The sequence below is a fragment of the Chrysemys picta genome, chromosome 9 (assembly GCF_011386835.1).
Source record: "Chrysemys picta bellii isolate R12L10 chromosome 9, ASM1138683v2, whole genome shotgun sequence".
In the NCBI taxonomy this organism is placed as follows: Eukaryota; Metazoa; Chordata; order Testudines; family Emydidae; genus Chrysemys; species Chrysemys picta.
The window spans coordinates 37,167,701-37,180,845 of NC_088799.1; the positions used below are offsets into that span (position 1 = coordinate 37,167,701).

At 43.7% G+C, this 13,145-nt stretch overlaps 1 protein-coding gene across 1 annotated transcript in view; it reads left to right on the plus strand.

The window, feature by feature from the left end:
* Window positions 1–13,145, plus strand: part of WDFY1 (WD repeat and FYVE domain containing 1) — a 44,591-nt gene that overhangs the window by 17,881 nt on the left and 13,565 nt on the right. Inside the window, exons 4-6 of the mRNA XM_005282546.5 lie at window positions 417–471; window positions 2,105–2,255; window positions 5,463–5,575. Of these exons, the coding sequence (XP_005282603.1) occupies window positions 417–471; window positions 2,105–2,255; window positions 5,463–5,575 (319 nt within the window). The remainder of the gene's footprint in view (window positions 1–416; window positions 472–2,104; window positions 2,256–5,462; window positions 5,576–13,145) is intronic.

Below are 13,145 nucleotides of genomic sequence, written 5' to 3' on the forward strand. Positions count from 1 at the left end.
GCTATGTTGTTCAGGGGTGTGAAAAATCCACACCCCTGAGTGACCTGGTTTAGCCAACCTAAGTCCCTGTGTGTACAGCACTAGGTCGATGGAAGAATTCTTCCACTGACATAGCTACTGTCTCTTGGGGAAGTGAATTAACTACAGCGATGGGACTGTCTTCGCTGTAGTGAGTGTCTATACTGAAGTGCTTCAGTGGTGCAGCTGTAATGTTTCAAGTGTAGACAAGCCCTGAGAACAAACCATCTTTTTTGTAGCATGACAGGTTGTTATTGGCTGCCAGCTTAAGTCTGTTTATATGAGGTTATTGCTGTGTTCTTGATGCCAAAGATTTTCCTCAGACAGTCTGATTCCCATTTCAGCCTGAGAGGATGTGCCATTTTACTTTGTCTAACTATGTGTTTCCTTGGTATTAGGAATTCCATATCTCAGAAGACTTTAATAAGATGAACTTTGTCAAGACGTACCCAGGTAATACAGCATGGGGTCTTTGCTAATATGTTTACTTCACAGATGAGATTTTTAAAACATTCGATACATCTTCATAATTAAGCCTAGGCCAAATACGGACATTGACTCTAACTTTAATAGTATGAAAGATATTGGTAAATTACTGGTAATTACCTTTTAATCAAAATAGGATCAATTTGTGTAGCCCAAGTATAGGATTTTAGAATGTTTAAAATCGAAAATTAATTTTTGGCCATAGTCTTACTACAAAGCTGCTGGCTTCATTGTGATGTAGTTGGCTATGGAGAACATTCCTTCTGAAAAGCTTTAAATTCAGAGCCGAAGAAAACAAAACCCTCTAACAGTCTGACCCAATTTTTTTTTTTTTTTTTTTTTAAGAAGTTTGTGGGTAGGAGGTGGCTGCTGCAACATTTGCAGCGTGAAGGTCATCACAGTTGGGAGCTAGCAATCCCCAAAGGATTGAGAGTAGGAGCTGTATTAAAACCTCACATAACTGTAAGCTAGTGTGCTGAATGTCTCTAACTCTGGTTATATTGTTCAGCACTGAACAGTGGTAATACATTTGTGGATGCTTTAATCTGCAGATGACTTTGGTTTCTAAAGGGGAGGAAACTGATACAGTACTGGTGTCTAATATAAAGGGGAGGGGGAGAGGGAAGAGGAAGTCTGCTCTTTAAATACAGTTTGGTGGTATTGTCCTAATAGAGGATAGTACTTACTTAGGTGCAATAATTAGGCCAAAATGCCTGTTACTAAACACTGAGGCTCTTGGGTCTTGGTTAAAGTAGTAAGAATTGAGTAATGCAGCAAGAATGAAATCGTACAAGATCCCCATTCATCAGGTATCTCTGGCAGTAGAGGGGACTACTCTATTAAAACTAACGTTGATGGAAGATACAAGGTTCTTTCCAAGCATTATTTAGTATTCCTTCTAAAGAATGTACAGCCAAATTCAGTCACTACTATTCCACAGTTATTAATTAATAACTTGATGATGTACAGAAGACTTTGTTCTGAAGGCCAAAAATGTAGGAAAACAAAATACAGCTTGTTTTATGACTTCCTATCGTACTCTAATGGAAAAGGGTGTTCTTGTTTAAAAGAGAGACCTTGTTTTTAAAAGCTACAAAAGCCCCTTTATCCTAAAAGCAGATGACTTTACATTTCAGTCCAAAAGAAGTATCTCTAATACACCCTCCCCCTATATTCTTTCTTTCACTTCTGTCATCTACATCTTCTTACTTAATTAAATGGTCTCAGCACTGTACAGAGTGCTCTCACTGGAGTTCAGTTGTCAACATGCCCTCAAAGAAGAGGAACCTTCACATTTCTCTGAGGGAAATCACTAAATGAAAGGAAGATTCAAATGAGCTGACTTCTTTTTTTGTTATGGCTGGTTCATTAAAGGCCAATTACTGAGATGGAAAATGCAAAATAAATTGAGAACTCTGCTAACCTTATCAAACTTTGGGGCTGCAGTAAGTGTGACAGTGAAGGTAAAATTCTTTCTTCCTGCAATTATTACTTTTTTTTCCCTGGTAACACTTCAACCTGTGTTTCTAACTGTACAACAGAAGATTTGATTGAAGTATTTCTATCTGAAGTGCTCAGATCCTTTGCTTTATTTCCACAGCTCATCAAAATCGGGTGTCGGCTGTCATTTTCTGCCTGGGAGCAGAGTGGGTTATCAGTACTGGCCATGACAAGTGTGTCAGCTGGATGTGCACCAGGAGTGGGAATATGCTGGGAAGACATTACTTCACCTCTTGGGCTTCATGTTTACAGTATCCATCAAAAATGATCACATTACTAACAAACCACAAGACAAAATTTTATTACAAAATCCACTGCAGTATAGCTAGCATAGAAAGAATTAAATAACTAATGCTAAACTACACTTGGCAAAATCCAGTTGCATCTTGTGATGCTATATCTTTTTTTATTTTATTTTTCAGTGTATTTTTTCACTTATTTGAATTCTTAGAGTTCACAATCTACAATGGCTCCCCCAGTTAATAGTATGAATTAGTAGGGTTCTGCTGTTCGGACTCTTTAAAATGCTTAGCTTCTAGCTTACAAAATTACAAGAATACATCTTAAAGATACTCTCTACGGTGCCACAAGTACTCCTGTTCTTTTTGCGGATACAGACTAACATGGCTGCTACTCTGAAACCTGAAACGACTGTTCTTCAGTTTCTCCCTGGAATTTGCTTTCCTGCCACAAATTTCCTTCCCAAAAAGGAACTCTGAATGCTAATGTTTTCTCTATTGTGCTCTGATGGTAAACAATTCATATTAAATGTCAGGTTAATTTTAGTGTCTTTCATCCTGGTGGTTTCCAAAGTGCTTGCAAACTTGTCTCATGTACAGATAATATAGTCATCACTGCAGTCACCTCCCATCATGAATGTGGCAACCCTAAACAGCTTAGGCCATGAATGGTTGGTTGGTAGGTAGGTATCCAGTTGAATCTGCAAGGGAATGTAGGGTATATGGAGTGCAGTTTAACAGAGGGAACGTGTCTAAGACTCTGGGGCTTACAGCAGTGATCTTATACAGAGGCCATGTGGCGACTGTGGAGGGGGCCCAAAGGGGGAGGGGTAAAGGCCGGAAGCTGAAGAGATGAAGAGGCAGGACCCAAGTCAGAAGGGACGAGATGGGGCCAGAGCCTCTCCTCTTCTGGCCACGCTGCCTGGTGCGGCATGCAGTGGCTGCACTCTCCCAGGCAGCCTCCGGCCACGCTGCCTGCGTGGGCTGTCCTAGGTAAGCAACGTGGCCGGAGGCTGCTTGGGAGAGTCCATTAGTGGCTCCACACATGCCAGGGGGACTGAAGCAGAGCTCTCCCTCTCCCCGCCAGGGGATGGGGAGAGCTTGGAGCCCCTGGGCTGGGGGCAGAGCAGGGGCGAGTCACATGGGGGGGGGGGGGTCATGTCCGGGGCGGGATGGGGATGGGTCACATGCCCCCCTTAGCTGGTGTCCCCTTTGTGTCCCTCCCACTAGTCGCCTCACTCCTCTTAAAAATGGTAGTCCTCCAGCAATATAGTTCCCCAAACCATGTGCTAAGGGATTGGTTCTATACCAAATAGAAAAGAAGCTATTCAGCATGAAGCATGACACTGCTTTGAAGCATGTGTTTTCTTTTGAGGTCTATGCACTGATTTGGCCTACCACACTTAACTTGCAAAACACAATGCAACAAACTGAAAGTAGCTCTGTCTTCCTGCATTTGTTCTTTCTTGGCAATGCTCTGTTTCACACCAGTCTCCAAGTTAGGTATGTTGACATAACAGTACAGTTCTGTGCATAATAAGTGCTCATTACAAGATCTGTTCACAAAACAATCCAGTCTTCTCTTCCCCCAACCCCTGAGTTCTCATCCATAAGCATCCGGTGGAAACTCTGGTCATTAACTAATCCTCAGTCATTTCAGTGAATATCTGGAACAAATTGCTCCAAGGAAAGGGTGAAATTTAGAATACTTTGTTTTTAACAGAAAATGTTTCATTTAGCTTTCCATGGCATGGCCTTTATTTTCTTCAAAGGAAATTGCTTCCTGTCGACACATTGTGTGCTTGAATCATTAACAGTAGGGAGCGAATGACCCGCTTGTCAGTATATACGTTTGATATTCAGCACAGTCGTTAAAAGCTTCTTTGATGCATGAGTTAATGATCTTTTTCAAAAGCTTATACAAATATAAAATATTACAGAATGGATGTTTCTTAGTGTAGTGTCTGATAAAACAATATATTATAATTTATATAATGGACACCTAAACTTCAGGATGGAATAATGCTGATAAGTCTGAGACATTGCAGTTGGCCGCCTGTCTATATAGGCTTTTCAGGGACAGGATTGTTTATTTTCAGACGCTCAAATTCTTAATCCCCTCATGCTTGTTAACAAGACACTGGAAGCACAGCTTTCTCCCCATTGTGGTGACAATTTTTTAGTTATACTGCACTTCTTTCTACACAGTAAACCCCTCTTAGTTACCTCTTGTCTTTTGGTGGTGGCCTCAGCAGAGAGCAAACAATAAACCTATCTCAGGGACTGGGGAAGTCCCTTCCAGGAATAGGTGGTGCCAGCTGTTTTCTGGATAGAGCAATACCAGCTGCTCTTCAGGCACCACTTCCTATCTGAATAGGAAAGCTTTTGAAAAGGAACTTTTATGTTTGCCATATAGTATCTTGATCATTCAGCTTACATTACAAAACGGAGGGAGGGAAAGGATTTATCCACTTATGTTGTAAGGTCTCTGGGGCAGGGACAGTCTTATTTTTTGTACAGTGCCACACAAAGGGCCTTTATCACCAGGATTGAAGTATTACTGGAATACAAATAATGCAAACAGGAGGTCAGTAGATATACCTGCCATGGAAGGTAGGGCTAATTAAATTTCCAGGTACTCCAGAGGCACAGTTCTGGCTTCCCTCAGGCCCTTCTGTAGCAACAACACTCTCTCCTATTTTTCCCCTTTCCTTAACTGAAGTAAACGAGTAATTTCTGATCCTGTTTGTCATTAAATCTGAATATAAGGTACCTTATGGAGGCAAGACTCTATTCCATGAGTTCTCCTGCACTTTCAGGTAAGTTAAAAGCAGATTATTGATCTGTCTCTAAGTCTCCAGTCTAGTTCATAAAATATTTTGGCTCCTCTTGAGTTTCAGGAACATCCTTAATTGAAGGTTCAATTATTCTTGCACTTTTTAAACTTCTGGTGAAAGCAAAGCTGAACTTTAAAAAACAAAAAAAACAAAAAAAAAACCATACCCTTTGTGTAAACCTTTGTTTCCTTGTTTACAGGTTTGTACTACATCAGCACTCTAGTATTTATGTTTATGGGCTGCTAAAGATCTTTCCGGTATGATTTCTGTTGGTTGTTGCTTTAACCTGTTTGTTTTTTAGTCATCTGGCAGAGTATTTTTGCTGTAAAGAGAAGCAAGTGAGACTGAGCATAGTTGGTGGTATTCCTTGACTTGTGTTCAGATATGACATTGAAACCCAGCATGCCTTCGTTGGGGACTACTCTGGACAGATCACGCTACTGAAACTTGAACAGAACAAATGCACGGTTATCACAACGCTCAAAGGGCATGAAGGTAAACTAACTTCCCCTTCACTTCCCTGGCTAATTCAGTCTCTGGTAATACAACTTTCTATCAGCAAAAGATGGGAAGGTTCTGACCTAAGCTCTCAAATTCATTGCCTGTCACCACTTGCTGAACAAAGTTTTCTCTGTAAAGAGACGTTACCAACAAAACTTGTACATCTTAAATTAGCAGGATATTTAAGTAACTAAGAACTCTACTTGTTTCATAGGGAACTCTGGGCTACGAGCTTCTATGGATCACGTTGCCGTCATCCTAGGCACCAGTTATAGAGCATGAGCTTCAAAGTAATTGCCTTAAATGGTGCATATGTATATGCACCATTACACCTTACAAGATGGCTCACCTTACAAAATGTCAGCCTATATTCATTAACGTGAAGGAATGGCTCCATCTTAGGCCTTGGCTACACTTACCCGCTAGTTCGGCGGCTGGCAGTCGAACTTCTGGGTTCGACTTACCGTGTCTAGTCTGGACGCGATAAGTCGAACCCGGAAGTGCTCGCCGTCGACTGCGGTACTCCAGCTCGGCGAGAGGAGTACCGCGGAGTCGACGGGGGAGCCTGCCTGCCGAGTGTGGACCAAGGTAAGTTCGAACTAAGGTACTTCGACTTCAGCTAAGTTATTCACGTAGCTGAAGTTGCGTACCTTAGTTCGAATTAGGGGGGTAGTGTAGACCAAGCCTTACTGTCTAGAATGTTACCACTTTAAGGCAGTGTCTTTTACGTATTTGTACAGTGTTCAACATTGCTATCACTGCATGTTTTAATCAAATGTAAGAAAACTTTGCAAAGCTATTTAGAGGAGTTCATAAATTATGGGATAAATTCTCGAGTTCATGCATTGGACTTAACTTCATATCTTAAGGTGTTGGTAGAATAGCATAAGGCCTGTGTAATTGAGTTAAAACTAATTCTTGTAACCTGATGTATGGCACAATATGTGCAGTGTTAGGTTTTGGCTCAGCTTTGCATGACCCAGTTCTATTTAAGATGTATAGATATTATGGTGGTGATTGATATAGATTCTTAGGTGTTTATCTATGTCTTATGTGTGTGATGGGTTCGGTCACAGAGACTCCCTTGGCACTGTCACCTGACGTGCTGAAGCAACCTCTGAGCCTGTTTTCCCTGCCAGCTTGGGACTTCCAGACCCTGCCTTGTTAAGCCAGACACGCTAGCCTGCTGCAACACAGACCCAGGTTTGAGCCACGCCCCCAAAGTTGCAGACTTACCCAAAAACTACTCCAGCAGGTTTCCTGTTTCCAGCACCGAGACACCCAGCTCCCAATGGGATCCAAACCCCAAATAAATCCATTTTACTCTGTATAACCTTTATACAAGGTAAACTCATAAATTGTCCACCCTCTATTACACTGACCTAACGCAAACAGCTTAATGGAACTAAATCGGGGGGCCCAGATAATCTTCGTCCAAGAACTTTAAAGGAACTGGCACATGAAATTACAAGCCCATTAGCAAGAATTTTTAATGAATCTGTAAACTCAGGGGGTTGTACCATATAACTGGAGAATTACTAACATAGTTCCTATTTTTAAGAAAGGGGGGAAAAGTGATCTGGGTAACTGCAGGCCTGTTAGTTTGACATCTGTAGTATGCAAGGTCTTGGAAAAAATTTTGAAGGAAAAAGTAGTTAAGGACACTGAGGTCAATGGTAATTAGGACAAAATACAACATGGTTTTACAAAAGGTAGATCGTGCCAAACCAACCTGACCTTCTCCTTTTTTGGGAAGGTAACAGATTTTTTTTTTTACGAAAGGAAGCGCAGTGGATCTAATTTACTTCTATTTCAGTAAGGCATTTGATACAGTTCCACATGGGGAATTGCCTAAATTGGAAAAGATGGGGATCGATATGAAAATAGAAAGGTGGATAAGGAACTGATTAAAGGGAAGACTACAATGGGTCGTACTGAAAGGTGAACTGTCCGGCTGGAGGGAGATTACTAGTGGAGTTCCTCAGGGATCGGTTTTGGGACCAATCTTATTTAAACTTCTTATTCCTGACCTTGGCGCACAAAGTGGGAATGTGCTAATAAAGTTTGCGGATGACACAAAGGTGGGAGGTATTGCCAATACAGTAACTCCTCACTTAACGTTGTATTATGTTCCTGAAGAATGCGACTTTAAGTGAAACAATGTTAAGTGAATCCAATTTCCCCATAAGAATCAATGTAAATGGGGGGGCGTTAGGTTCCAGGGCAGCTTCCCCTACTCTGCAAGCACCAGGGGCGGAGGGCTCAACCCTTAGCCTACCCACTCCACCCCTTCCCCCAAGCCTCCACCCTTAATCCACCTTTTCTCCCCCCACACCTCCTCCCCCTTTACTTTGCACGCTGCATCCTGGCTCCTCTCCCCTCTCTTCTAAACTCTGCAAGCCAGTTTATTGCCGCGTTCAGGAGGCAGGGGAGGGAGAGAGGAGGCACATCGAGTCCTTGCTCCTCCCCTGCCCCCCTCCCCCCCCTGCCGGGGCAATCAGCTGGCTTGCCACGTTCGGGAGGCAGGGGGAGCCTGTGCACAGAGTCCTTGCTCCTCCCTCCTGCCTCCAAAACACCGCAAGCTAGCTGATTGCCGCCAGCAGGAGGGAGGGGGGAGGAGCGAGGGCTTGTCGTGTCTCCTCTCTCTCTCTCTCTCCTGCCTCCCGAACGCAGCAATCAACTGGTGAGACCTCATCTGGAATACCGTGTGCAGTTCTGGTCTCCCATGTTTAAGAAAGATGAATTCAAACTGGAACAGGTACAGAGAAGGGCTTCTAGGTTTTCCATTCCTTGGATCATCCTATCTTATGAAAGGAGACTCAAAGAGCTTGGGTTGTTTAACCTAACCAAAAAAAGGCTGAGGGGAGATTTGATTGCTCTCTATAAATATATATAGAATAAATACCAGGGAGGGAGAGGAATTATTTAAGCTCAGTACCAATGTGGACACAAGAACAAATGGATATAAACTGGCCATCAGGAAGTTTAGACTTGAAATTAGATGAAGGTTTCTGACCATCAGAGGAGTGAAATTCTGGAACCTCCTTCCAAGAGGAGCAGTGGGGGGCAAAAGACATAGCTGGCTTCAAGACTAAGCTTGACAAATTTATGGAGGGGGTTGTATGATGGGCTAGCCTAACTTTGGCAATTAATTGATCTTTGACTATTGGCAGTAAATATGCCCAGTGGCCTGTGATGGGATGTTAGATGGAGTGGTATCTGAGTTCCTACAGAGAATTCTTTCCTGGGTGTCCGGCTGGTGAGTCTTGCCAACATGCTTAGGGTTTAGCTGATCGCCATATTTGGGGTCGGGAAGGAATTTTCCTCCAGGGCAGATTGGCAGAGGCCCTGGGTTTTTTTCACCTTCCTCTGCAGCATGGGGCACAGGTCACTTGCTGGAGGATTCTCTGCACCTTGAAGTTTTTAAACCACAAGTTGACGACTTCAGTAACTCAGACATAGGTTAGGGGTTTGATACAGGAGTTGGTGGCTGAGATTGTAGCCTGCGTTGTGCAGGAGGTCGGACTAGACTATCATAATGGTCCCTTCTGACCTTAAAGTCTGATTCTTTGATAGAGAGAGATGCACAGCTGTTTGCTCCCCCAGGTGTTAATCACTCTGGGTTCATTAATAAAGAAAAGTGATTTTATTAAGTATACACAGTAGGATTTAAGTGGTTTCAAGTAATAACAGACAGAACAAAGTAAGTCACCAAGCAAAATAAAGCAAAACTGCGCAAGTCTAAGCCTAATACATTAAGAAACTATTTACAGGTAAAATCTCACCCTTGGCGAGATGTTCCAATAAGCTGCTTTCACAGACTAAACTCCTTCCTACTCTGGGCCCAATCCTTTCCCCTGGTACAGTCCTTGTTTGTTCCAGCAGACATCTTAGGTGGAAAGCAGGGATGTTCTCATGACTGGCAGCCTCCTTTGTTCTGTTCCACCCCCTTTTAATGCTTTGTCACAAGGTGGGAATCTTTTTCACTCTGGGTCCCCACCCCTCCTTCTAAATGGGAAAAGTACTAGGTTTAAGATGGATTCCAGTATCAGGTGACATGTTCACATGTCCTGTGAGACCCCAGCCTCCATTCTTCCAGGGCTGGCCTGCTCCTACCTGGGAAGGTTTGCAAGTAAACAGAGCCATTTACAGGTCATTGATTCTGAAGCACCTTTAATGGCTTCCACTTAATACGTTTACATCAGTAATAGAAGCTTCTATCTTATTCTCCTAACTCCAGACATAGCAATAATATATGTAAACAAGTGGGATGAACACACTCAGTAGATCATAAGCTTTGTGATGATACTGTACAAGAGATCTTTTGCATAAAGCATATTCCAGTTACATCATATTCACACTCATAAGCATATTTCCATAAAACATTATGGAGTACAACATCACACCCTCCTCCTGAACTTACTGCCGGAGTCTTGGATACTGTGTATGGCAGAGGCAGTACATGTAAAATCCCTGTTTGTCTGTGGTCATGCCCCCTTCCAGTACCTTTAAATCCTATGGTGTCATTCATAGGTGTCCTAGAAAGGTTTGGGGTTCCTGGTCCCCAGGTGCCTGCAAACGTATTGGGGTGTAGTATTGCTAACAGAATGCAGATCGCAATTTCTATTAAAATGTATGTCTTCGCATTTAGTCACCAATGCCATGAGGCGGTGTGTCCCAGTCCCCCTTCCACACAGCAGTGTAGGCCTGTTATGCTTTCGCTGCTGTGCCAAGCTTCCAGCCTGCTTACAGGTAGAAACTGAAAAGCAACGTGCTTGTGGGACTGTCTTGTCACCACCCCTAGCATGTACAAATTTTTTCCCCCAAAATCAGGTATGTCACACATCTTCAAAGGGTTTACCATTAGTATTAATTCCCTTGTTTTGAACCATAGGTGGAGTAGCAAAAGAGACAAGATTAACAGCCAATTTATGATGGACAGACTTTGTTCACATAGCCTGGCTTGCCCAGTGTCCACTGCATTTCCCAATCCCTAGAGGAGCTTGGGTTGTTTAGTCTGACCAAGCGAAGGCTGAGGGGTGATATGATTGCTATCTTTAAATATATTAGAGGGATTAATACAAGGGAGGGAGATGAATTATTCCAGCTTAGTACTAACGTGGATACGAGAACGAATGGATATAAACTGGCCGTGGGGAAGTTCAGGCTTGAAATTAGACGAAGGTTTCTGACCGTTAGAGGGGTGAAATATTGGAACGGCCTTCCGAGGGAAACGGTGGGGGCGAGGGACTTGTCTGGCTTTAAGATTAAGTTAGATAAGTTTATGGAGGGAATGGTTTAATGGTAAAACATAGTTGTCAAGGAAAACCAAGCAATGGTAGGTAAATAGCATAATGGCTAAAAGGGGTCAGGATGGAGACTCTTGCCTATATGCTCGGGGTCTTACTGATCGCCATATTTGGGGTCGGGAAGGAATTTTCCTCCAGGGCAGATTGGCTGAGCCTCTGGAGGTTTTTCGCCTTCCTCCGCAGCATGGGGCAGGGATCTCTAGCAGGAGGGTCTCTGCCGATTGAGGTCACTAATAACAGGATTGGGGACTTCAGCAGCAGAGTCCAGGGAAGGGGCAGGGATGGTTTTATGGCCTGCAGCGTGCAGGGGGTCAGACCAGATGATCATAATGGTCCCTTCTGACCTTAAAGTCTATGAGTCTATGAGTGTACCATGGTAGGTGCTTGGACATAGATTCTCCTGCCTCTTTGGAGAATCAGCCCTGCTCTCAATTCAGGCATGTGTTTGAGGTTTCGGCAAGGAAAGGGTGTACTGCAACCATGCCTCCCCTCCAGCCCCTCCCTCTAGAATCTTTGTTTTGGCCCCACCCACTTGTGAAGCTTCCCAAATGCAACTCTCTTCCTCCTGCCTGCAAGAGACAGTTTTATCTCTTACAAGTGTAGCAGGAACAACATTCTTTAATAGAGTGCTTTGGATTGGTAAGTCACCCCACTCTGTTCCCAAAAGGTCAGCTGCATGGACTCTCCCCTCCAGGAGATTTGACCCCCCCCCCCATCTTCCCTTAAGACATGATCCGCAGGTGAGGGGTCTGGCATTTCAGATGCAGATCCTTCACCCTCCTTCTGGGGAAATGCCTTCCTACAAAAGGTGGGCAGACCATCCTCTCCCCCCTCACCTTCCATCTGGACTTCCCTTTCTGGGTTCCCCCCTGAGGCAGACACTCCTGTGTTCCCCAAAAGGGAAGGTGACTCTGATCCAGCTGTGGGCTCACAGCTACAGCTATGACAGAGACCCTTCCCTGGCCAGCAAATTCCCCCCCCTTTCTCCCTCCCCCCCCCCCCAAAAAAAAACCCTCAGGTTGGGTTTGCTTCCAGCTACAGAGCCCTTTGGGTCTGTTCCCACCACAGTAGTCATCAGGACCTCAACTTCTATCTCTGGGATACATGTCTCTGTGCACCCTGGGACCAGGCCTGTCCCCTGCTGAACTACAACTTCCTGGCAGTCAGCAGGCCTCCCTGTTACAAGGTGTACTATCTCCTTCCCCAGGGAGATGATCACAGGACAGGAGCTGGCTTTATCCAGCCCTTCCTGCAGGGACCTGCCTTGAGCCCTGGGGCTACAGGAACTGGTCACGACCATCCCTGCCCCCAATGGCCCATTTTCCACTGCTACTGAGGAATTAGAGACACTCCTATTTCCCCAGCAGCACATGTGACTTTACCCTCCCTTCTGGGGCTTTCAGCGCAAGATTCCTTCTTGTTGCTAACAAACCCTGGGACAGATTCTGCCACCTCAAAAGTCATTCCCTAGTAGAAACAGTTGCAAAATCGTGTGCCACCGCTGCAACAGTCAGTTCAGCCTGCAAATCACCAGTTTCTGTGTACCTTAGCTAAAGGTGCAAGGACCTTTATAACCTCTCACCAATTCTAATTCTGCCATTTTTCCTGGTAACACATCCTTCTCATCGGTCAGATCCCTCCTGACCACAGAAATCTCTGCACCAGGGAAGGTGGAACAGAATGAAAATAAGATGATTATTTTACAGAATTCTCTGCCTGTGGGCTTTTCTTATATTGATCTCAAGCTAAATGAGTGTCATTTGAATTAACACTGCTACTTAATGAGTGTAGTATGAATTAGTCTATTGTATTCTGTTGATCAGATACTTGAAAATCTGCTTTGATTTAATATTGTATAGCTCACTGAATTTAAGTGTCTCTTTTCTATGTAGCTTGCATGTCATGTAAACGGATGACTAGATGCCATACTGAATTGTTAATTAAAAGGTTTGATAGGCTGCCTGCGGGCCGTAGTTTTCCCACCCCGGTTTAAAATAAATCACCAGCTGAATAGTGTAATTCTACTCCTTTCATTTTTTTGGATGACAGTGGTGGCCTAATGTAGTACCATGCATTCTGTGTTCAGTAATTACAAAGCCAGTGTGTTACGCTGAAGGGCTCTTTAATGAGGAGTATGAAACACATACAAGAATCTCTTTGTAAAAACCAATGGAGCCATTTTGCCCTGCAACATGTTTGTCCTGTGACTGATAGTTTCTCACTGCCGTTAAAATATTTGGAATAATTTTTATTTG